Consider the following 26,935-nt stretch of genomic DNA (forward strand, 5'->3'; position numbering starts at 1 on the left):
ATTAATGGACGTGAAAATTATTGAGCACTGTCAAACACGAAAAGGTGCCACTTGCAGCTCAGAGTGTCCCTGAGTCACAGATTGTTCAAGGCTAGGACACTTCAGGGAATTTTTATATACACTTACCTACATTCTTCCCCTACTTCTATTTTTGGCCACATAATACAGGGGGTTGGATAGATTTTTAGACTGATCTAGGACATTTGATCTTCCATCCTTCTGCTGCTAACAGTGGCCTTAGCCATGAATCTTCCTTCAACAGACATTTCCAGGGTAGAGGTAATCACAAAAAAAAAAAAAAAAAAAAAAAAAATCCAAAACAAATGGTATCACTCACAATACTGATAGGATTTAGGCTGAGATTTTTGATCCTCAGAGCTCTGATTTCCTTGCAAACTACAAGAGATCAGTCAGTTCCCACAATTTCCAGGTGCATGACAGACATCCCGCTTGGGGAACTGAGCCTCCTGCAGTAACTCTCTGAGTAACTCCTGAAATATTATAGATTCAATGTAAGAGCCTGTGTTTTCTCTATTAGGAAAGAGCCTTGATTCTTCATCCCTGTGGATTTGTGGACTACACTGGAAGAGGGTAAGAGGGCAATGGTGGCACACTGTTCCCAGTGAGGCAGCAGAGGAGTTCACAGTGTGGGTGCTGAACACCAGAGGCAGAACGCTCCCACTGTCCTCACCACGGGATGCTCGACAGCCTCTTCCAAAAGGCAAGGGCTACTACCATGGTGGCAGTGTCTTCTAAAACCCATTTTTTTCTGACTGACTGAAGAGGTAACACAAAATCCCCCTGAAGGCTACCATTTGAAAGTGTGGTTCATTTTTACATGGACTGGAGCCTGGCCTGTTTTCTTCCAAAAGCATTTTAGCCGGAACGGAAATTGTGTTTTAGGTTTATCACCAAAAAAATGAAACCTGACATGTCTGAAATTCAAGTTGAGCCTTCCCAGCACTTATCTACATGTACCTGTGTCTGCTCCTAGGAGCCCAGACATCTGGACACATGCAATTCAAATGACTAAACCACAAGAATCTGATTTTTTTGTTGGTTTTAATTATGAAAGTTTTTCAAGTTTAGGTTTTGTTTATTGTTTTTTCTTAATTAGGTTGCCAAGCTAAAAGCCACCAGGTTAAACTTGGTGTCTGATCTAACTAAAGCCTTTCTGTGTTCTGACCAGCTGACCGAGGCCAACTGTGTAAAGCAACTTTGATAGTATGTTTCCTGTGTTTAGACAATTCATAAGCATTTCCTTATTAGCCACATCCTTCCTTACAGTCATGTCTTCACAAGGGAAAAATTGAAGTATTTTTAATGTACTGGAAATTCAAGATAAATCCTAGGGCAGAACTCATAACTGACCTCTACTAGAAAACATGTAACAAGCTTATTCTAATATTTTTAAATGCATGAAGTATCATATACCCTCAAAAATCTTGACATTTCACCTGAGATGAAGGAACTGAACCATTTATAACTTCTGCATCATTCCTTTCTTAGGGCAGGTCACTTTTGAGAGATAAGACAGGTTTACTAACATATCTGAGCATTTTCTTAGGATTATAAAAAATTTTCTGCAAATGAACACCAAGAACTTTGATTTCATTACTTAAGAGATGATTTTCCCTAGAGAGATAACTATCACACAATAATTGTCTTCCTAGAAAATTTTCATAGGGCCAAGGTACTTGTATTTTTAGCAGGAGAGGGTCTGGACAATGACATTGCCTCGCCCTATACATGTGTCTTTATTTTGGCCATGTTTGGCTTTCCCAGAATTTCTTTCAACAGGAGACGGAAGTACATTTTGTTGGGGAAGACACACACTGCCACAAGTTTTAGCTCTGCACTGCTTTCAATAGTATTCAACACACTACAAGAGCAGGTGTTGTTAGACAAAGTCTCCTTTGTGTCCAAAGTTATCCCATCAGTTCAAAAGCCAATGTTCTCCTCCTCCAAGATAATTCTTAACACTTAATATTGTCCAACATTTTTATTTCAGTATATCTACGAAGCTATTCACGGCCCTGCAGGAACTTTGTAACATGAAAGCCAAATGGATGACCCACGCAATATACTTACTTTCTTTTTGTTTCCATCCTCATCTATACATTCTCTGACAGATTCTGAAAGAGAAACAGACATCTTTAAGCCATTTCACTCCCTTAACCAGCCTTCTAAGTGGTGGTCACCAAAACACAGATTGCTTACTTAACATGACATAGGCTGTAAGAAGGGGTGGTGTGTGTGTGTGTGGGGGGGGGTGTTAGGATGTGAGAATTCCTACCTGAAGATTACAGGCATTTGTCCAACATGTACAAAAGTCAAAGAATGCATAAACTTTGCTGCTACTAGGATTACCTGACCTCCACAATGACGTTGGTCCCAAAATACCCTGTAAATACCCTGTAAGCGAGAGGTAAGCTGCAATTCTACAGCACTCCTTGCATGTTTGACATACAGCTCTGCCCAGATGGTGCTTCAAAACCATGGCTTTAGCTCTGAGGTGGGGTCCAGCCTTACTTCTGAACCTTGTGATGAACTGAGAGTATTTCTTATAACTAGCAGGTAATGAGAACTTACACACCTATGCACACACATTTCTTAAATGCAGAAAGATAAATACAGCGAGTAACCCCAAAACAAGATTTGTCAGCAGCTAGCGTAAGTATGCAAAGAGCTGCAGTAAGAATACTCAAATTCAGCTTCCATACATTCAGGTATTACTGTGATGGGTAATTCTTTTATGCAGTTAGATGGTCACAAGGCACCCGCTGAATTGCAGTTTCTGTTTATGTGCTCTCATAACACACCTACAGATATATGGAAAGTAATTTCATGCAAGTACTATGGCATGACAATGTGATAAGCACGTGTCTAGCAAATTAAAATACTGACTAGCAAACTCTTTGTATAATAATATATTATGCTAGCATATATATGCTATATGCTCTGTCTTTTCCATGACAAGTAATGTATTTTGAAAGCATTTAGGAAATCTTTTAAACCTTTTTAATAGTATTATTTTTGGTACACTTCCATACATAAAGTAAGACTCCCTCCGTACAAGAAATCCAACTGTATGAGTCTGGAGGGGAAAATAATACTTTACAGATTGTAAGAAACTTAAATAAAACAAAACAAAAGAAAACAAAAGAAGATCATTTCCCACCCCATAGCAAAGGCTTTACCATCAGCAAAAGGGAGAGCTAGATTTTTCAGATTTAGGTGTCTAATATAAGATATCTATCATTCAAGTTTTTAAGTATATGCTTTGTGCTGTTGGAAAAGCTTTCATAAAAATACAAAGCTTTCACTTCTAGTGCCAATAAGTTATAGCACAGACTGCAATAAGAAAATAGTTGGTGGTTTCAAATTCTTGCTCCCCATTCTATATTTTGGATCAATGTAATTTACAGCAAGAAAATTACATATTTTACAACGTAAGGAGAGGAAACGCATCTTTAAAAGCTTATTTTAAAAGAAAAGAAAGAAAATGGCAGCTGTTTAAATCTAGAAAATGGCAGCTGTTTGATGCTCTGGAGAGACTTTAAAATGCCAGAAGTGATCCCAGTGGAGACTGATCGGATATCTCTAAGCTGGACTGTGCACACTCTGCAACTTCCTCATTCTTAGTGGTACTTGGCTCCACAAAAAAAGTCCACTTACTTTAATGGAGACATAACTAAGTCCTATTAATGCTGGTAAAAAACTGTGCAATGACTAACACAATGAGACACCGGTTTGCAGAGAGGACATGTAGATGATATTACAATATAAATGACAGCAATATGAGTAACAAACATCTATATACACACAGACCAAGGAGGCAAAAGAAGTAAAAAACTGGCCAGAACCGAAGCAAGTTTTCTGAGATGGGGGGGCATTGCTATCTACAAATAATGAATGTTTCTTTAAAATGTTTTACACTTTTTTTCCAGTATTTGTTTTCCTGGAATAGTTACTGGTTTAAAATTTTTCTATTATTATTTTTTTTACAATTTGACTCAATTATTTACAGACACACACATAACAATGCTTAGGTCTGTGCAGAAAAACATGTAATTTGAAATCTTTACTCACGACATGCCCCCATTTATTCATGACAGCTTCAGCTTTCCTGTTGTCCTTCAGTTAATGACCAGCCATGATTATTAAGATGATGATAGCTGGAAAGTTCAGGCCTAAGCAGCTTTTAAAATCTTGCTGAAAGTCGGTTGATTTTCTAATGTAGCAGTTGGCTACACACTGAAAGAGCTGATTTTGTTCTACACCTAAGTGATGGTGGTGGTCTAGGTTAGCATTTGTGATGATTGTCAGTTAAGCACTAACAAAGGAGCATTGGACTGACCTCAAATCAAGAAAAATCATTCTGGTTTTGGCATTTCAGTTTTGGGGTTTTGCCCCAGCTATGAAGCTACAACTATATTGGACTTACCCATGCACACTTTCTTGATAAATTCACTATTCAGTGTGATCATAGTGGATAAGTCTTCAAAATTCTGAAGCTTCATAATTCTGTTAGTAGCTGATGGCCCAGCCAGGGTCCTTAGTTGCTCTTCATCATAGCTGTTCCCAACTCCAACTGGAAACAAGGATACTCCTAGGAAAAGAGAATAAAAGGTTTTAAATGGGCAACACACAGCAGAAGGAAGTCTTTGCTGTTGTACTTTTTTCATTTGTTTCTTAAAAAACCAGGTTTTTCTCAACAGTTAATTTTCAGGTATTACTTGCATGACTCCTTCCACATCAGCTAAAGGCAGTTAATGGCACAAACTGTGATGCTCTAATCACAGTGTTAGCTAAGGTGAGCTCTCTATTAGTCCCAAGCATAATAAGATCATGTATAGTCAACAAAATGCAGCTGCAGACTTAATGACATCATCTTCGCTTTTTTTTCCAAATGTAAAAAAAATTCATTATGTTTTTTTTTCTTTCTTCGGTTACATGGCAATGGCATTATTTGCAAACCATTTGATTAAAAAATAATGGTTGGTAGTTGTTATTTAGTCCATGACTTATTCAATAACTCCTGAAGCAACCTACAAAGGAAGTCAATGTTCCTCAGCTGAACACCTGAGAAGCTGAGGTACAGAGACTATAGCCAGAAAACTTGAAAAAACGCAATGCAGCATACATTGATAGCAAAAGTGTATTCCTGTATAGGTCAGTCAGAATCTGATCAAACCCTCTCTCTATTTATTATTATTACAGTGACCCATTCAAGAGTCACCATACTAGAAAAGTATTGAGTTTATAAAATAAATCACACTTCTGTCATCCCTGTCTATCCACAGGACCTCAGAAAATTAAATGCCACTAATTTGTGAAGCCTATGGAAGCTGTTTGGTTTAAATTACAGGCTGGGCCTGAATTTACCAGTAATTCAAAGCCATCCTCATCAGGCACGTTTTGTTCAGGCCTTTTTCTTACCAGAACATGACACACAGTAAGTCCTGTATGGCTTACCAGTGCCTTAATTTTCCACCCTTTGTTCTAGTGCACTACTTTAAAAGCAACGACTCTGCTTTAAAATAGTGACAGTAAAATGTGATTTACTGTTCATTCTTGCAGAAAGTGCAGCAGGTTCCACAGTGTCTTCTGATCTCCCCGACACAATGACTACTGCGACCTTTGATGCACTGGGTCTCCCTCCGTGTGATTCCGACATTGCATTCTGAACTACAAAATCAATGGCCTTTCCTAAGAAGAAATTAAGAGATAAATGAGAGATATGATAGACAACTCATAGCAGGCTATAAAACTAAATCTTACTTTGTATTAGTAGGTTATACAGTACTGGAAAATACTTATTCTTAAAGGACTTTTAATGTTGGCTTTCATGCTGCTACATGCAAGATCTCAGCTATTAAGAACCTACCAGTACCATTAATACATCCCACCGAGCAGGACCATCCTTAGCTCCCCAGTCTCTGAAGTAATGGGAATTTTACTATCTTTCCTTAACCACAAGGATAAACTTATGCTCCTCACTTTAGTAGTTACCTTTTCTGGAAGCATTACCGTTGCCTCGCACAAAAGGAAAGAAGATATTGTAGAATAGGTACTTATTTCCCCAATTGCAGAACAACAGTGACATCCAGTGGCTATCTGATCTACAACCTCACAGAATCCCGCCCTGTACACGCAAGTTGCTCAGCTTCCAGACGAAATTTAGTCCTTCCCTAATTTGGTCAACTTTTTCTACAGGTGTGAAATGCGTATCTTGCCTCCCTACTACCAGCAAGTTCTCTGAAATCTAGGTGCAGAGTAACCCAGAATAACTGGGCAACCCATATTAAAAACCAAACCAAACAAAAAAATGAAACGACAAACCAAACCCCATCAAATCCCACACGACACATGAAGAAATTCTACCTTAGCTACCAAATCACAAACTGGCTTAAATGGGTAGCTGTTGCTCTTGCATTTAACATCTGCGAACACTCAGGCAAATTTTTGTTCAAAAGCATGACCTCAGCAAGAGAGCACTTCGCTAGTGCTTGGATTTAGATATGTATTTGCACAAATATTTATACTGGGAATCACGGTATGCAGCTTTCTTAAAAGCTCATTTGGGCTTGGAAGTTATCAGGTTAGGAAGTAGAAATGATACCATGGCGACTGATGTGACAATCAGGGCAAATAATAAATACTTGAAAGACTAGTTTCTCTGAGTAATCTGCAATAGCCGTGGAGCAGAGATATGTTTGCCAGTGGAATTCACTGAAAAATTTTAAACAATTCACACATTTGTAAAACACTGGAAGTCAGATCACAGATAATTCACCAGCACACCCCAGAATACCTTAGCACACCTGAACACTTTGCACTTCATGACTTCGCTCATCATGTCACCCACCCTTTTTCACTGGTAGAAGCAAAGACCCTTTTCCCAAGCTGCTGCAAGCACAGCCAGCCTCTAGAAAGGTCACCCAGCACACTGACTGTTCATAAAGTGGCAACAGCAACTGGATATTCTACAAGGCTTTAATCAGGGTTGCAGGAAGAATTTACCCCTCGGAAGAATCTAGCCTAGAACAAGTATCTGGAAAAAGCCCAGAGTTCTCCTTTGGCACAGGACTAGTTTAGAGGTGACATTCCCTTCCCAAATACTGTTGCTTTCCCCATCCTTTCCTGCTGTCTCATGCACCTTACAGTCCCTGACTGACAGACACATATCCCCTTCCCACCTTAACCAGCCACCTCTTCTTCCCGTTGGCCCATTGTCACTATTTCCTCCCCAGAGCCGTAGCCTCATCTCCATGTGTCATCTCTCTACACAGATGCCCACAACTAAAGAGGAGAGCTGGGACCCACTAGGAACTGCTGCCAGGCTCTGTCGGATCTACTGCAGGAATAGGATCCAGATCAGTTTCTCCTCCTATAAATTTCTACCTATCATGCGCCGTTACCTCCACTAGAAATCTCTGTCTAGAGAGGGCCACATTTCCCCAAGCACTAATTTGCAAATATAAAGATGTATGTTTGTTTAAATCAATATACTTGTTGGAAACGTCGATTACAATTAGAAGGGAAAAAAAAAAAAAAAGAGAGAGAGAGAAAAACCAACAGAAAGCTTTCAACAGTACTTAAGAACAAAATGGGATGTTTCTTTGCTGTTTCTTGCTATGCAATGATTATCTTCTGTTTAGTTTTTCCAACTGTGTAGATTAATTTTATAGATACAATCTGGGTTTCATGCTTGCTATGATTCTGAATTATATTTTACATATGAAATGAAACACTTTAGAGTTTCTGTTCAGTGAAATCCTCAAAATTTTGGATGTTTTTCTACTTGCAACAAAACACATTTTAAAACATCATTATTAGTTGGTTGATGGCAATTCCATTTCCCAAGCTACTACTCCTGACCAGAAAAATTAACTAACCCCAGGTATTAACTCCTATACAGCTGTCTCACAATCATTGCTACAAATGGTTTTGTTGTCCAGCAGTGACCCTATATAGATGTCAGCATCTACCTCCATATGTCTGTAGAGGTAGATGTTAGATGCAGAATGGCATGTTAACTATAAATAACTAAGGGATAAAACAAAATACAGAAAATTAAGATGACTATATTCCAATCCTTAAGATTTTTTCAGGATGGTCACTGTGCCAGCAAATTGACCGTTTCCCTTTTGTTCTATAAATAATTACTAAAAAAGTATTTCAAGTTTTAACTTTCAAATATTTTAGGTTAAACTTTTGCACAGTAAGATAATTTTTCATTCATTTGTGAAAAATATTTGGAATGTTGACTTGCTTTGGAGTGTTGGTCTTTCTTTTAATGACACTGACTTTTGTGTGGTTTGCCTGGTCACCAGCTGCTCCAGATGCATTTCTCTTCCTCCCATTGATTCTAAAATTTTTCAGAAACTTCCATACATATCTGTAAACTGGAAAACCCATTATTTTTATAATTTATAATAAAGAAATCAATTGTAACAGAACCAGGGACTGTTTCAAAGTCCCAAAAAAACAATTACTCAATCGAAGCATGGAAAGTTTGTTTTAGTCTACTAAAAAATCTGGATTTCTCCCTTTATTTTGAAGCCAGCTCTAGAGAAAAGAGCCAGGTGTCTGAAGACATGATCAAATGAACACTTTTGCCCTGCTAGAGGGATTCAGAAAGCCATCATCCCAAGCTGGAAGCTGTTAATTCTCAGCTGTTTGTCTCTACATCTCACCAGGGAGGGAAATACCAAACTCCTCAGAGGCCATAATAAAAAAGATGGGTAATAAACCAACCAACTTGAACATCTTACTACTAGATTGCAACATAACAGCAATCTGCCATTTTCGTACCAATAAAGGAAATTTTAAAATGTTTGCAATGAAATGAATATAACCAAGCACAAAGCTATATTAAGACTGGAAAGAGCATGCACAGCATCTTGGACATAACTAACTAACTTTAAAATGACTAGGTCCAAGCTACACAGGCTTCAGCGTTTATGAGACCACCTTGTGTGTTGTACACCTCTTCAGCAGCTGACATCTGGGCCACTGCTGCTGCTGGCTCTGCTCCAGCTTGCTCTGACATATTTACACGCATTGCAAATGCATCTCGGGCTGCGTTAGTGCCGTAGCAAGCTGCTGGCAGAAGGAAGGGTCCACTCCTCCAGGTGCACCAGCTGGGCATGCCCTCCCAGTCCCCCACAGTCAGCACTGCTGCCCACCTGGTCAGGCAGCCAGCTGCCTCGGGCAACTCACCACGACTGAAACACAACCCTTCTAAAAAAGTGCGTTGGTTTCAGTCATTTTGGCCCTTCCTTCAGCTCGCTGAAGGCCCAGTGCACATCCCACAGAAGGAAGGCAGCACAAGTGTGCAGCACTGAGGTGTCAGGTAGCTGGGACCAAGCTCTTCTGCAGTAGCTGGCTCTTAAATCTGTTTAGCTGAACGAGAACACACCATCAGCTATTTATTTCAGTGATGGACCCTAGGGAAAGTCAAAACACTAATAGAAAATACCCTAAATCCTGCTCCATAGAACAACAAAACATTTTTTTTGTCTTTAAAGAAAATCTGACAATGCCCAATATACCATTTGCTAGCATTGATAAGGGGTATCATATAAGGCCCAGTGAAGTGAATGGGAGGTTTGCTATGGACTGTAAGTTATACAGTTTTAAGGATTTTCTCTGTGCGTGCAAATGACCCTACACCCAGACTAGCAGTCAATATGTTCCCACATACTGAACGTAGGAGTAAATTATGTTAGTCTCGTGTTATTGTTACAGTTTCTGTTTCTCACACATACAATGTGCTATCAAAAAACCCCAAACAAACAAACAAAAAAAAAAGGCAACGATGGGCTTCAGAAGCAGAATAATTTGTATACTCACATGTATTTTAAGTATTAGATATACAACGCATAAGAAGCCAAGATGGAAGTCTCAAAGCCAAGAGCCTTCATTGCATACAGGAGAACAACAGAGCTGAGAGCAGCAGGACACACAGTACAAAAAATCTGATCCAAAAGGCAGTGGATGTGACGGGGAACGCGTGTCTGTCCCTGACCTCCTGCCCCTTCTTCTCCTAGTGCCTTCTAACAAGTTACACTTATGCTGGTCCTGACACATAATGGCCACAATTAATTTCACACATGCAAACACACTACCTTCCCAAATCTGAACATCTAAATATTTATCTGTCTAACCAAACAAAAAGGCCAACTTTGACAGAACACTGAGCCCCCAGCAGCCTTTCAGCTCAGTCAGTAGAGCATGATTGTTAGTTACTGGGCATGTCCAGGCGAAAAATACAAATAAATAAAAAGAAAAAAGAACAAAAAAAAATTATCTATATGGGCTACTTTACAATGGGTGGGTCAGTCATTCCAAAGGTTGCCACCACAGCACAGCACTTTCTCCCCATCCTTCAGTGCTGATACACTCCTAACTACACCACAGAGTATAAAGAAAAAATCATGTTTGGAATAACCATTAGAACAAAATAGAAGATACCCTACAAAGACAGGGGGGAAATGGAGAAGGGATGGCATCAATGCAGTCTTCTCCTCTCAGCTAAGACTATGAATATTTGATGATGAACTTTTGACAGTCAGAATAGGCTTCATAAGAACTTTTTTCTGGTTGCCTTGAACAAGACTACTCAATAAGGTCTAATTAGTTGAATATTATTTTTTTAAATTGTCTGATGCATATTCAAGCCAGAGTCATATTCTGAAGTAATAATTCAGAATGGTTTGTGCAGAGGTTCCTGAAAAGACTGAAAGCTGATTAAATTGACATAAACAAGCTTTAAGGACAAAAGACAATCTGTTGAGTAGGGTCGGAGGTGTTTACTGAGAGCCTACTGGGAATTACACTAAGATTCTGCCTTATTGAATAATTTCATTAATGATTTGGATAAAGGAGGAAAAGTGTGTAGAAAGGCATGCTAATCTGAATCACAGATATTAGATTGGGAGCAATTATGAACGTCACAGAATGAACTGAAAGAGCACAAGGTGCCCTAGACACATTTGAAATGCATCCAAGAAATAAAAAACAGGATTCATCCCAGAATAAGCCAATCTGGAGGAAAATAAAGCAATGCACAGACATTTAATGGTTTGGTGGTTGCCTCAGGGAAAGCAGAAACTTCCTAAAAGCAACTTTTGCAATTATTTTCTTTAATTTTGTCTGAAATGAGGAATAAAACATAAAGCCCCCATGAGGGTCTGTACAGTTGTGACAGACAGGGGATTCCAGTAGATGGAGGTTCCTGCCGGGAACTTTTGAATCAGCGCCTTAAGTGGCCTCAGTGGTTTTGCTAACACTTCTGCAACATCTCAACCAAATAAGAAAAAGTACTACAAGAGGTCTTAATCACCCACAAGTACTGAAAGCTGCCTGAGAAAGAAGTGAAAAAGAAATGGTTCCTCAACACTTGAAGAGGTACAGAAAAAGCCAAGGCTATCTGGACTGTAGATAGCCCAGATTGCATCTATTTAACCAAGGACTTGTCTAATCAGAAACAACCCCCCATGACAATAACCCTGAAGCTGGTCTTTGTATGTTAGCTTAGGGTCTTGATACTGAATTGGCCTTTTTAAACTGAAAATAGCAGATTATTTTAATCTTCAAACAAATTAGCTATTGCAAACTGATCCCACAGATTGCTTCTTTAAAGGGTCAATTCTTAGCACATTGATATTCTGGCATTAACATGTGCCAATTAACAGAACGGCTGAACTCTTCATGAGCAGCACGGTTCTGGCAGTCCAACAGCCCACCACCACTGAAAGCAGCAGGCTACGAGGCTCCGGACCCTCTCCTCTGCTTTCCTGGCTCTGCAGATCACGAATCCTGCATTTCTCTTACCACCAAGGGGTTCTGATGATCCTGGGTTCCACCAGGATTACATTCAAGGGACAAACCTTCTAAGAAAGGAACTAAAAAGAACAAGCAAGCAAACAAAAAAACCTGCCAGGACTGTGAATTAAAAGAGTTCAGGGAAGAGACAGGCACCCAAAGCTGGCTTCAGAAAGGAGCTGACACCACACCGCCAATTCAGAAACAGTACTGGGGGAGCAAGTGAGGAAGACCTCTGCTTTTCAGCAGGTGGGATCAGGGCAGCTGCTGGCAAAACCACAGTCTTGGGTGGGTGATGAGGGGCAAGATTTTGAAAATTCTGCATAGACCACATCACTCAGGGCAGAGACCTGAATAAAGAAAAGTTCTGCGGTGGACCTTTGCTTCCTATACCACAGTGAGGATTTAGAAAGGAAACATTTATACTTTCTTAATCGTGACAGGTAAAGCTCAATGCTGCTATTCAAATATTCTAGTATCTATAGAAAGTTTCAGTCAAAATACTTAAGATTTTTTTTCTTGGGTGGGGGGGAGCAGGGGAGGGGAGAAGAACACACATTTCTTTCCCTAACAATACTTTTAATGCAGTTGAGGCACATAAATCATACTTCCTCCAAATTTTGAGTCTGACGCAGGCAGTGGGCATGGAAAACATCAGCCTAAATGAGCTACTTTTAGTAAAGGTATAAGCAAGCAAAATCATGTTTTTATAAAGTGTTAAGCAGTATTTACTGCAGGGATTGCTCAATGTGCTCCCTATGACTCTCCTAAATACCCATGAATGCTGAACAGAGGCATGTTTATGTGATTCTCAGTTCTCTTGCATAGATTGCTCTTTTAGCTGAATGAAGGCTTATATAGTCAGCTCTTGCTTGCAGTTAGTTTTCTTTTTTATTTCCCCCAGTTATTTCTTACGTGAAGTTGTACACAATTTCATGATGTCTGAATATTCCCCAGAGCTTCTTCTCAATAGGTAACTTAAGGCAAAATTTGCCTGATGTTATCTTATTGAACAAACATGGGAAAGCTTTGTGGTACAGGCTGCTCTTTTTTTTTCTTTTTTTTTCTGCCTATGCACTCAAATACTCTGTAGTTTTTCACTATTCCTTACCAATAAAATGTATCTCTCTCCTGCAGTTTCCTCATGGTTAAATGAAACAGAAAGGAGAATGCTTTCTGCAGCAAGACTTCTGCATTGATGGCAACAGATCCCACAGTTGCTCTCTACACATACAGCTTTTTGATGAAACAGGATGATTTGGATCAGCTAAGACTGAATGAGGATTACTACACAGGATTGTGTTTCTACCATAGGGAAGCCAGCACAAATAAGAAGAAACAGTGCTGGCCTGATAGTAACGATATTTTTGATAGGCAAATCCTGATCAAGCCTTCCATATGATAGAAAAGATTCCCAAAGCTACCTAGGGAACTGCAACATCCAGACTCATCCATCTACACTTTTTTTAAGCAGCCTCTGCATTTCCAGAGGCCCGAGCACAGACAGAAAGCCATGAATGACCGTGCGTTTCCCATGGATGCTGACTCCCCTACACAGTCAGCCCAATTCACACACATTACAAGGTGCAGAACAGGACCACAGTGACTTATTTTCATTACTTCATTTGGGAGGAACTACTTCTACTCTATTCCATTTTGGTTCATTATACCACATCCCTCATCATGGTCTCTGAGCATTTTCCAATGAGACATAAACAAATCACTAACGAGTATGTCATGTGGCTGCCTCTCCCATTTCATTTCCCAAAGGCCGTGTTTTCTCTGTTTATCCTGTAGTTCAGTGTGGCTTACTATACACATTACATGGAAGGCTTCATGAAACTTATCTATTTGTACGTAACAATTTATCCCACAACGAGCCTATAGAAGTCTCATCAGCCATCTGGTATTTTTATTTCTCCAGGCTGAGAAAGCAATCATGGCTAATCCTCCTGCGAACTATGGAAGTCAGGTTTTATTTCTCACTTTTCTGTACCAATAACTCTTTACAGTCTGAAGTAGGCCAAAGACCCCAAAAATCTGTGTACTCCCTCAACTCTTATAGGACCCTAATGCTAGGCGGCTGCCAGAGCAAATGTGGTTCCAGTCCAGAAGAACAAAATTCTCAGGATATCTGGTGAAAGATCAGATATGCTGTAGGAGAATCATTTTTTGCTGAACCCTACAACTGATACATGTGTGTGTACTGAATTTCCACAGACCCAGCGGGAAATCTGTGTTATATTTTAGCACGTGAAAATGAAGTGGACGTGTTTTTCAGGATGCAGTCGTCTGGAACAGAAGATATTTCGTAAGTAACCCTTTAGCTAAGGTGCTGCCTTAGGCCATCCTTGCTCCCTGGCACCATCCCCAGCCTTGTGCCAATCCGAGTCCTTGTGGGATCAGCACAGCAACGTGAATGAGGGAACTGAAACACCCAGAATATAACTACTGTTTTGTGACGTTATTTTTCAAGCAGATCAGTTACACTGGCTCAGCACAGAGTAACAAACATCTGGCAAAGGCAGCTATTGAAGTCAGCATAAGCAGTTCTACTGCTAAACGTCTAATCAACTAATCTATGCTGAAAGGTTGATGATCAAAGTCTTTAATACTTAGTTATGTTTTGCTTGCTAGAAAGATAATGAATGCAAATCCTGAGAATTACTTCAAGGTTAAAAAAAAAGTCTTCTTCTTTCCAAAACACCTTAAGATACACCCTAATTCAACTAACCTATGAATACAATTTAATAGAGAACATTGAACCTTTACCAAAAAATGTATGTATAGTAAAGACATAAGTAAACTAAAAAGCCTGAGAGTCCTGCTGCAGAACACTACCACAACAACACTGGCTTAAATTGGTAACTGGGACCAGACTATATTTAGCATTTCTGCTTTTTTTTTTTTTTCCCCTCCTCTTGTTTAAACATCAATATCCACATAATCACTCACCTAGTCTGGTAGGACCTTGCTCCCTTTGTTGAATTGAGTGCACCATCTCTACAAGCTTTTCGGTCTCTTGAGGCATGTTCCATGAAATTTCTAGATTATTTTCCCTGGCATACTGGAGGACTGAGACATGAATTGAAGTATTGCCTGAGGCAGAAAGCAGAAAATAAACATTTTAAGCAATGCATACAAATGTCTTAAAATAAATCTAAAGGATACATTATGGTTGTGTTTTACATTAAGCACAACTAGACAGTGATTTTCCATCAGTGTGAAAGCTGCATTTTCAATCAAACGATTAAAACTGAACTATTCCCAGGTGAAAAAATATGCAAGAACTGCTAGAAATGGTTTGCTTTTTTGTCAGGAATCAGCATGCAGTCTTTTACCTCAGATCAATTTGACCATGATTAGCAAACCTCACTTTATTGATCTCCAAATATTGTTCCTTTTCCACTTTAAAATTTTCTAAACATTTTTTTTATAATGTGTATACTGTCTTGCAAGAGCAGTAGTTTGGTGCCCCATTTGTCTCATAAGCCAAGCTCCTCAGATGACTACATTTCATGCAGATTTCCCTCTGCCATACATCACTTGAGTGACATGCATCAGGCTGCAGCATGGGACATAGTGCACCCCGGGAACGTGACCTGCAATGGTGAATGAAGAGAAATTCCAAGTTCTGCTATTCTCTGACATCCTAGTTCTGCCTATACATTACATAAGTATGAATGAAACTATTAACAGAGGGTTGATACAGACAGTTAATATATATATCAGACTTGCAGAACTGAACTGGGCAATACATTGTTTATAATCATCGGCTGTACCTCTCTCTTCATTGTCTTAGAAGGACTTCTACTGTATACTGAAGATACTTATGTATAAAGCATATTATTCTTTATCAATGCTTTGTAAAATATTTAAGATTGAAGTTAATAATAATTGTGATTTCATGTACTCACCATACTTTTACAATTTTTCTGCAGTTGTCTTTAAAATTTTAAAGTCAAGGCTGTAGTGAGAAGCCATTTCATAGCTACATTATTATTGTCCTGTTGTTAATGATGTAACATTTGCTGTTACAGGCTTCAAGGATAAGGAAAACAGCTAGGCTAAAAGGAATTGTTGATTTATTGTCTGTGTTTATTTCACTTGGCTTGCTTCTCTATATCGTGCATGCACACAGTTTTCAGAAACAGTGTCTTCCATGTATAATCTCTAAAAAATCTAAGTTATTGTAGACATACAGAAATGCTATACTTTTCCTCTATGAGCTCTCTATTTAGTACAAGTGCTGGTAATCAACTCTTTTGAAAGCACAGGTATAATACAAAAGGTCAACGCCAGTGGGAAACACTAGCAGCAACAGCACTTGCTCCATGGAAATGGTTTAAAGCTGAATTGAAGTACAACTCTCATAAAAAAACCCTTGTTTGTTAAAACAAATGCGACTGGGAAAGCACAGGATCCTGTGCAGCCCCTGCCATGCAGATGGACTTGGTGCAAGTGCACGAGATGTCCTAACTTACTACATGTGCCACAGGGTCCCTTCATGTATGTGCAGGATAGTATGGCATTCTGCCAGGGTGGCTGCGCTGATATCTTTGCTGAGTGACCTAACTGGAGGTGTACCTCCTACCAGTACATACTGTGCAAGCAGAGTGAGTCTAGCACTCCCAAAAAGTGTCTGTCATTCAACACGGGTCAGGAAATAAACTGTAAAAAGTCAGTTCCAGCAGCCTTGGTTAGCCAAAAAAGGGTGGTCAGAACCAGAAATGCCTGTTCCAAAGACCAGAACCTTGCAGTTGGACCAAACCTGAACCAAAACCCCTCTGAATTATCTATTCTTACTTGGACCAGATCTGAATTTGAACTATTAATTTCCAGTTTGTTGAACCTGATCCAGAACTGAACTGAAAACAAGAATGTATTCCTGCTTTTCTGTCACAGAGTAACAGTTCAGCTAAATTTCCACCATCTCCGTGCCTGTTTGGCACACATATTTCTTATGTCCAGTACAGTATAAAGGGCAGCACTCATGAAAGCTGCTGTCCAAGTTATTCCTCATCACACGATTCCCTGAATTGGGTGTCAAACCTTTACTCACCTGAACCAGAACAGCTTGGTTTGGGAGGAAACTGAACTGCATCTGAACCAAGAGCTTTACTAGGCTGATTTTCCCAGTATAAACTTAAATTTTTTTGAAGGATTGGAGTAAGTAATTTAAAAATAAAAATTAAAAAACGTATACTGAACAGCTGTTTAGTCCTGTATAAGCAAAAGAATACAAAATGTCTTTATGTGTTTGAGTTAACAGACAGATACGTACCAATCTCAACCCTTTCAATAAAAGCCCGTACAAAGTTTTTCATTTCCTCAAACTCTGATGCTCCAATATTGGAACTTCCATCCAGAAGAAACATGACATCCATTGGTTTGTTGCACAGCTCTAAGGAAGGAGGATGGGGGGAGGTTATTTATGCATGATAACCAGAAGTAACATCTGCTAATTTACTGGTAGGAGCAGAAAGGGCAGAGATACCTGCATTTTGGGAAAGCAAAGCAGGATAACGATCAGTTGAAGCCATAAGTGATGCCTCTTTAGGGAAAACCTTGAGATTTATATTCAGTGGGATACATGGGTATTTCAATTCCTGCTTTTCTACTAATGCTATTTTACTCTCAGGAGACTAAAACAAAACCAACAGCAAACAAAAAATCCCAAACAAAACCAAACCACCAAACCAAACCAATACAAAAAAAACCAAACCAAAAACAACAACCTACAAAATACACACCACATCACCACCTCTACCAGGGAAAAATCTAAAAAAAGCAACAAAACAAAACACAACAAACACACAAAATGAAGTTTCTTCAGGAAAAAGGAAGTATAATTTCACTTGCTTGAGGCAGGCAGATGAGAATAACTTTTTTTTGTCTGTAACCCTCCAACCTATCTGAAAGTTACTGTACTTTACTAAGCAATGGAGCCAAGGACTGCTGAACCTGCAGAAGGCTGGCTGCAGGTCCGTGCTTGGTACTGCTGAACTGGGGCAGTATTCTCAGCCTCCAGTGAAGATAAATGCTCTTTTCTTGGCATTTGGACAACAAAACACCAAATGAGATATGGGAACCCTTCAAATTTCAGTGATGTGAGGGGGAAATGGAGGAGACAGGACAGAGGAAAAAGGAAATTACACAGAAAATGCATCCAACTTTACCTGGAATTTCTGTCCAAAGTTTACGAGAGCAGCACGACTGCAGCACTAATTCAGGTGCTTCTTCAATAAGTGTACTATAACTATGCAAGATAATCGGGTTATTAGGCTGGCTGATCTCTCTGAGCTCTTGAATATTGGCATTGGGGGTTATGCCTATGGGAATAACATTTATGCTCCTGGGAGGTCGTGTGATAACATCAGTGGAAGGACTGGATGACACCATATACACCAAGTGAGGAACATCTTGCCTGCCCCCATTCACTGCTGTAAATGTGTGTTTGGAAATATAGTCGAGGGCATTCCCAGTGTTAGTAGCCTTCCCTCCTTGATAGGGTATGCTCCTCACCTTCTCAATAATACTTTCCTTTGACTGTATTTCCCTGAAGGAATACTCCAGAGTCACAGTCTCTGAATACTGCATGACTGTAACATGAATATCTTCCTGTCCCACATTCATTCTTGTGATCACCCTCTCAAGGAACTTTTTGACAATCTTGAAATTTTCCTCCCCTACATTGTCAGATCCTTCCACAATAAAAGCAATGTCCAACCTTTTGCGAGTGGGCTTTTCTGAAAAGGGTGGTGGTGCTGTGAGTCCCCACGTGGGAGCTAGAACACTGGATATTGTTGGAAGAGATGTTACTTGTAACAGAGAACTTTCTTCAGGTCCAAGATCACATAGATGATCAATGAGGAGATCCTGATTTTCCATCAGCTCTAACATGTTGTTCAGTAGGAAGGCTCTATTAGCTGGTGACTGTTTTTCAATGAACCTGATTTGCTCCACATTAACATACGGTCCAATCCCCACAGGTATTACTGCAATGTTTTTATTCTTCAGAGCTGTCAGGAGGCTGCGGAGTTTTCCTGGAGATTTGCTTGCTATAAATAGCACTACAATTCTGGCAGCATTGGTCCTTTCTGCTTTTCCAAACACGTGAAACACAGTGTATTTAAGGCCTTCAGCAGCGGACGCTACTTCATCACCTGTGTATTTTATGCTTTGGACAATTTTTCTCATCTGGGACTTTGTTTTGATATCTTTAAGGCCAAGATAGATTGTGGGGCCAGCCCTATACACTAGAATTGACACTCGGATTTTCTTTTGGGAGATGTGGAGTTTCTTCATCATGCCAGTTATGAAAGTCTTCAGCTGTTCAAAGTCCTCCTCTGACAGCTTGTTAGAGCCATCCATTAGAAAGGCCAAGTCCATCATCTTGCTACATGAGTATTCACTGGGTGGTAGTTCAATGTCCTCCTCTGGAGCAGGTGTTGTCGGTATTAGGGTGTCGTCCCCTGGCTCACATGGTACACAGGTTAAGTTCTTCCCTTCACACAGACTACAAAAATCACCAAATTTAAGTGGAAAAAAATCAATGCTTACAATAAACGTCACCCACATATAATAAAATAATGTCCATACGGAAACTGTTAAACATCTCAAAAACACAACAAAACCAAAACATGATGTGAAGGATGTTTTCCCCATCCCATTTCCCCACAACTCCCCACAAGGTATTGTGCAGCTAAACCCTGTATGTTAATGCATGTTTGTTTAGATCAGGAAACGTGACATACTATGACTTGTTTGTCAGAGGAAACTCCTTACAAGAGCCTTTGGCAGAATATGTACAATCTGTGTCTGGAAACTGTCTAGAAACCCACTAAGCTTCAGCAACACAGCTGCCTACAAGCCACTGGTGGACTGAACTGGCAGATCTGGTTTGCTTCATAAGAAAGCAAAACATGAGGCAAACTGGAGGCAGCTAACACAAAGTAAAATCCCAGAGTAGGAAAGACACTTTTAGCTCTGATACGACTTAACAGACTCCATAAGGAGGTCTTTGTTTCTACCTCTACAGTGCTCTGTGTTCCTCTTCTTTTTCCTGATAGTATTTTAATTTGGACACAGCTTTGGCACACATTCATCCTCCATTTTTTTTTATGTCTCTCTTATCTTACTATTATTTACCATGTCCTCTTTTTCAGTCCCTCTTCTCATATTAAATGTCGTATTTCACCTATAGCTTTTTAGTCCTATGTCTTCCCTCACCATTTCTACTCACCTCTCTTACTAATTTTTTTTCTTCCCCTTTCCATTTCAGCTCTCATTTTTCTTTTTTCCTCCATCTCTGCCTTTTCCACTATTCGTCCTTCTGTACCACCATGAGATTTTTCACCTCTGCCACACTCCACCTTTCAGGGACTTGTTTATAATTCATCTCTTTCTATCTTCAGTAAGGCTTTAACACTTCTGCCCTTCTAATTCCTAGTTGCATGACTCTCTTCACTTATCAGAGCAAAGAACGTGACTGTACTTATGCACAGGGTGATACAGACTCAGTCAGTATATCTTCCTTGTTGTACCGGACAGTCCAAGAAACAGAACAGGAAAAATTTATGAAAGGGCAAGGACCAAAAAATGCTTGTTTTCACTGCCAGAGAAAACCAAGGGTGTACAAATTAAACAAGTCAATACTGGAAGAAGCTGCCCTTTTTCCAAGAAAAGACTCCACTTTACACGTAGCACCTTAGTTTAAGTACCATGTTCTTTCCAAGCTGCTTTTAGTGTATTCCTAATTGAAGAACACACAGCTACTTTTGGCATTAAGGTATAGCAACAGAAGATTTATTATTTTAATCCTAATATGAATGAACCTCTTCTAGTTTCCAATTTCCTTTGGATATTTGCTATAAAATTCATTTTTGTGCAATATTTTCTATTGTTTGTACAGATGGTGTAGGCATCTAAATTAGGTGACAGATATGCAAAAGGATGTTTCCCTAGTGAGGTAAGTTTTCCTGATGTTCTGAAATCTTTTGTGAGCAGCAGCCAGTGTATCAACATTTAAGATAAATTATTATTAAGGATTATAAAAATTAGGGAACAGAGACTCATTTGTGAAGGCTCTTTTTTGACCTTTTGATGGAATTCAAGGCTCTTCGTGTATACAATTAAAATACATATATATATATATATATATATATATATATTTAATTGATTAGCCTAACAGTCGTATGCCCTGGGTTTATAGACAGACATACGCCAGCCCTGGCAAGAGGCCAGGAATTCAAAGTTCATACCCATTCAGAGCTTCTGTGAGGTTCAGAGCACTTGGAGCTAAGGCGTTAGTCTAGGCTAATAGCTGCTGCAGTTTTACAACTCAGTTTCTATTAAATATGGTCAAAATAGAAGATGGAAAACCCCCTTGTATTCACAGCACTGTGACTACTGAAAGTATCCATAAAGGGTCTAGACATCTGGAGAACGCCAGACTTCCAGATACTCCAGGCCATGGCGTAATATGCCACTGGGCAGTGTACAGAATGAAAATCAGTCTGTGCCCCATTGCAGCTGAAGGCCTTCATCCTGCATGGTGCACAGCATGGTGCACCCTGCCCTTAATTTCATCATATTTGAAATGCATGCATGCAGGACCAGGCCATGGGATATCATCTTAAAATCTTGAGGAAATTGGTTTTCCAACAATAGTACACAATTCCAACTGCTAATAATCTCAGCAAGTTCTAGACTGAGTGCACATTCAGATCTTGTACTATATGTAGGATTTTTTTAGTACTGGCAGAAGAGAAGAGTCTGATGGCTTTACCGATGTTGAATCACACCTTACACAAAAAGAAATGGAATATCTGAAGCCAGCAGGGCCACCTACACATGGGAAAAGGCCTTTTTCGAAATAAATTTATGAACTTTACTTGCTTAAATTCAGCTGACATCCTATAACCCCTATTGTCACTGAAAAACTTCAGCTTCAGCTTGTATGTGAATATGTATGTGAATCACATTGTATGTGATTGCATGTGAATAAATATTATTTCTTGACATAAAAGATGGTTTCCAAGCTTCATCTTCAGTAGTACATTAAAAGTCACGTCCAAAAACATATTCACGTGGATGTGCTTCATCTCCCTCCCTTCATCCTACTGAACAGCATGCTGTTTCACTGCATAATCCCATCATACCAAGATTGACAGTGCTGTGGATCCTCTCTGTTCAAAACTATTCTCCTTCCATGCGGGACCTTGACATCTCCAACTGCACACATGGGACAGTCTTCAGAACTGACACAATCCAGGGACAGTTCATCAAGTATTTTCCCTGTTTCAAAACAGCACGGTAGTATAAAGATGCCAGGTTTTATGAATTGCAAAACTAATCATTTACCCTACTATGAAAAACATAAGGCTTCAGAGTTGGGCTCAAGTGTTCTGAATACTGTGCTGTGTTACGGCCACTGCCAGATTGACACAGGGTAATATTTCCTTTCTTCATAACCACTTTTATTTAGATATTGGAAGTGCTTAACTCAGTGCATAACCTGCAACTGCCAGTACCATACAGAAGGGGAATATGTCTTTAGAAGAAAGCATTGAAGAGGACAGGAGAAAATGGCATTTTTTCTTTTTACATATGTATTATTTATTTCTCCCAGTATCCCCTACCATACTCTAATCAGAGATACCAGGGCCCAAAATAGCTATTTGGGGTCTTAAAATACCTACTTTCTTTGCCTTCATGCCTCCTCATTCTGCCCTTAGGAGCTATTTATTCATCTGAGTTTTCACTCTCCTTTTGGATCTCACTTGTCTTTCACTCTTTCCCTTTCTGTTTGTCTTTCTTCTCCCTCATGCCGTATTTCCCATATTATTCCCTTTCACCTTTCAACAAGATTGTTGTCAGGAACAGTTAAACTGGAAACCCAAGCTCACAGGAGGATGCCTGCTGGGCTCTCTCAGCAGCACGAGAGCCTTGGAGATAGTAAGCAGGTCAAGACAACATGTTTCTGCTACTGCAGCAGTTACGCTGAAGGTGGGCACTTATGAGCATTCAACACAAATTCGTACCCTACTTTAACTACAGTCAACAACCTCTGTCGCTACACAGCCCCTCATCCTCCTGTCTTCCTTTCTTATCACCCCATTCTTATCTGCTCTTGTTTTTGCTGGTAGTATTTCATTCTCCTCTTCTAGGCACCATTTCATGCCCTTCACCTGGCATGCACAGCACACTGTGCTCAGTTCACAAACTCAGTCCAGGGTGCCTGATGGCCTTCCTCCTTATGCAGTAAGAAACTGCAGTGAAAACATGTCAGTAAGCCTGTTAAGGAATTAACTGCTACATCTAAGTATTTTGCAACCTCCAGCCTTACAAATCTGTGAATCTTTCTGGACTGTAAGACCTCTTTTCATGCAACAGGAACACTTAGGGATAAAAAAATCCAAAAAACTCTACAGCAATACCAACAAATACCAGAAGCATAGCAGAAAAAAGGTAAGTAATTCCTTAAAGGAAAAGATGGACTTACCTGCAGGACAGTGTACGTGGCATCCTTCCACACACTGCAGAGGACACTCCAAAGGCTGCGGGTGCTGGCACGTTATAGGACAAGCAGGTCCACAGGTATTATATCGCCATTCACATTGATAATCTAATTCCTGTTTATTCAGGTCCTCACAGCTTTGTGCTATGGCAGTAAAAGAATCAGAGGAAAAAATAATCAAAGCAGAGTGTATTCACCATGCCTCTCATTCATGATGCCTCTCTGAACTACACCACCAAATCCAGTCTAAAGGGGACCACACATATACAGAAAAAGATATTTCCATCTTTAAATTTATTTATTTATTTCGCTATATTATTTTTTACTACATCCAGGGTAGGCCACTTCTTCACACCTGCATCTTTTTTCAAATAATGAAATACTTGCTCTAACCAGAGATACTTGGGTTTGATGAAAGAAATTTAAAAAAAAAAAAAAAAAACAAACTTTAAGCTTTAATTAAAAAAATATATGTATATTACAGAAACCATTTCCTCCTCTAGATTTTTTTGTACCACAGACTACTATATCTCCTAATTGAGGGAATGTTTTTTCCAGGTATGCCTCTGAACATAAACAGAAAAGGGACTGGAAATGTCAGTGTGAGCTGCTAGTGCAGTCCCACTAGAGTGAACTTCTCTGGACATAAGAGGGAGCAAAGCTGGATGAGAACAGTCTCTCTGAGCCAACAACTTAGTGATTAAAAGCTTGAACCTTTTCACCCTGTACTTACGACACAGAGCTGGTGATCTCCAGTGAACAGCAACACCTTTTTGTGCACAGGCATGTGCATAGGCCGCTATAGTGTCACAGAAGCAAGCACAGTCCCCAATAGATTCACAAGCACAAGTGTCATACATGCAAATATCTATGTAGGGCTCAGGATTCACCTACAAAAGAGAAATACGAGGTACAGTACACTCAATGATTCCCTTCATCTCCTTCTTGTAGACATACAACCTTCAGATGATTTGGCTGCTCCATTTGCCAGGAGTTGAAGTGCCAGCTAAATCAGTGCAGATCTTTCTGCTAACGCCAGCAAGGACTCAGACTGGGCCATGTTCTCAAAGCTGCTATAGACACCATAGTTTATTGTCCCTTAATATTCCTCATATGGAGTAACTTTATATGGTTTTGGGCCGTGTCCCCATACCCTTTTGTGCATCAGTTTGGGTAGAATGCAGTCTGAATGCCATTACATTAGCTCAGCTACCCCTCCCCTCAAATCTCATCCCTTGTGCTTGACTTCATGTGCCAGTCTCTGGGGTCTTGAGCGAAATTTCCCTCAAGCAAAAGTTATTCTGTAGCTTACTACTAGGTGGTATCCTGCATTTTCCCATGAAGCACCAACTACACGACAGGGTCAGAGATGAGAACACCAACTAGTCAGCCTCCCCTAAGTCCTGTATGCTGTCAGCACAACCTTATTTTTCCCCTCAGCTGTCATTAGTGTCAGCACAGATCGTGCAGAATTGAAGAATGTGAAACACACGACACAATACTCACAAGTTTTTTGCATTCTTCAAAGAGATCCCCAGACAAAATGCTGCATGATGTTTCCACCATCACCTGCTTCACTATGTTTCCATTACACAGTGGAGGCATCAAGGTCTGTTCCCGGTTGGGCTTAATATTTTAAGAGACAAGTACACATTGCATTAGCCTTGCCTTCAGGAACTCAGGACTCTTCAGAGTGAAGTAACAGACTCACTAGCCCTAGACAATTTTTCATGACAAAGGAAATTGCTTCTTTGAGTAAAGTTTCAGCCTGTTGTATGACAGGCATAGATCCTGCCACAGCAGAACGCAAAGTAGGTCACCTCCTACATTTTCTCCAGCTCTACCTTGTATGCTGCAGTTTTAACATAGGCATTTTGATTACACAAAGTCCCGTTGTACCAAATATCCGTCCTGAAAAATGATCATTCACAGCTCTACAGAAGGCCGTCGAGATTCTCAAATATGACCAGTCTTCAGCAGACAATACCCAAGGCCACTGCTGAATAAGACTGGCTCAGTAGTCTCTCCTTCTCCCATTGAATTTATCTAAGAACAAGGAGCAGTAGTATTGACACAGCACTTGTCACAAAGACAGTCTGCAGGTTCCGTCCTACAGCTATTACACTGAAATGAGAAGTTGCTCATTCCCAGTCATACCCTGCAGTCTCACTCCACATTATCACAACTTCTGTGCTCCAATCAAGTTGTATCAAAAAAGTGATATTCAGCAAGACAATACTGTGGCTATGTCACACTTGCCCATAATTAGCAAGCTAACACAAAAGATTTCATGTGATCAAAAATAAATCATTTGGTTTATGTTCTGATAATGTGCGTATCTTAAGGAAAGGTCTGAAATAGGCCTTTTTTCCCCCTCTCTGAAAATTTAGCTGAATATTCAAGAGAAAGTTTTCTGTCTTAAAAGCATCATCTGAATGAAATGCTTCATTTTACAAATGTCAAAACAAGTTGCCTTCCAGTTCTTTCCTCTCACTTTTTGGTTTGGAAATACTTTTGCCCAGAATTATCTGTCAGCTCAAGACAAATTTATTATTCAATTTCATTTTTTTAGAACTCTGCATTCAGAAAAGAAGTATACTCTCACATGTAGCATAACTAGTACCCCATGAAATCCCCTGATCTCTGGCACCAGGGCACAGATAACACTTTCGGATAGCAGGTAACCTCCTCTAAAGTCAGAAGCAGTGGCAATACGGTCTTATACGCCCTCCTGTATCTTGCTTTTTCTGTTCAAGCCTCTCCAATCTGAAAGTAATAACTGAATGCTCTTTAAAATAGATCAAGAAGCATATAGAAAGAAATTAACCTGTGCATCCAGTGGTTCATAAACAGACAGACTAAGATTCAGGATACAGAAATTTGGATAGGAAAATACAAATTTTTTATCTGAACTCCCGCTGTCTGGAAATTACAGCTGTTTGGGGTTTTTTTAGATTAAGCTCTAAAATGAGATTTCCAGTTATACCTGGATTTCAAGCATCTGAGCTGGCAAACTCTATGAACAGCCTTTACCATACAGATTGGCTATTTTAACATTCAACTGAAGCCAGGCAGCGCAGAGTGAGTTAATTGATCTTTTATCAGATTTCAAGAAATAATATTATTTGGCAAAAATGTAGGGGAAGGGGTTCATTTCTCTTTATTTTTATCCTTTCAAACCTCTTTGCCCACTCTTGAGTGATACTGTAACCGGTATTAATTAGCTTTCACAGTCCATTTGCAATTACCTTTTCAACATCAGCACAGTATGGATTAACTTTCCAAGAATTCCCAAAGTCAACTGGATCTACTTCAAGATGTTCATTGCTGCTGGTCAAATCATTGTTTTGGATTCCATCAAAATTTCCACACAGACCACACACTTGATCCTTGCAGGGAAAGAAACACAAAATATATAAATCTTACATCTGTAGACTGGCTTAGGGTTTTGTTAAGGCTTTTTAGCCTAGTGTTTTAATGGCACGAGGCTTAAAAACTGAATTATCCTTGGCCTTTCCAAATTCACTAAGATAGACATAGTCTCTCTCAGAGAATATTTAGCTCCTATTCCCATTCTGT

The 26,935-nt window shown here is 39.7% G+C and overlaps 1 protein-coding gene across 1 annotated transcript in view; it reads right to left on the reverse strand.

Moving 5' to 3' along the window:
* The window catches only part of VWF (von Willebrand factor), a 145,479-nt gene that overhangs the window by 50,191 nt on the left and 68,353 nt on the right, over positions 1-26,935 (reverse strand). The window contains exons 25-35 of the mRNA XM_040595803.1: positions 26,605-26,745; positions 24,863-24,982; positions 24,090-24,246; positions 23,342-23,500; positions 21,999-22,134; positions 18,015-19,354; positions 17,120-17,239; positions 14,791-14,934; positions 5,569-5,712; positions 4,448-4,612; positions 2,092-2,135 (exon numbers count right to left, since the gene is read on the reverse strand). Of these exons, the coding sequence (XP_040451737.1) occupies positions 2,092-2,135; positions 4,448-4,612; positions 5,569-5,712; positions 14,791-14,934; positions 17,120-17,239; positions 18,015-19,354; positions 21,999-22,134; positions 23,342-23,500; positions 24,090-24,246; positions 24,863-24,982; positions 26,605-26,745 (2,670 nt within the window). The remainder of the gene's footprint in view (positions 1-2,091; positions 2,136-4,447; positions 4,613-5,568; positions 5,713-14,790; positions 14,935-17,119; positions 17,240-18,014; positions 19,355-21,998; positions 22,135-23,341; positions 23,501-24,089; positions 24,247-24,862; positions 24,983-26,604; positions 26,746-26,935) is intronic.

This window comes from Falco naumanni, chromosome 5, assembly GCF_017639655.2.
Source record: "Falco naumanni isolate bFalNau1 chromosome 5, bFalNau1.pat, whole genome shotgun sequence".
Lineage (NCBI taxonomy): Eukaryota > Metazoa > Chordata > Aves > Falconiformes > Falconidae > Falco > Falco naumanni.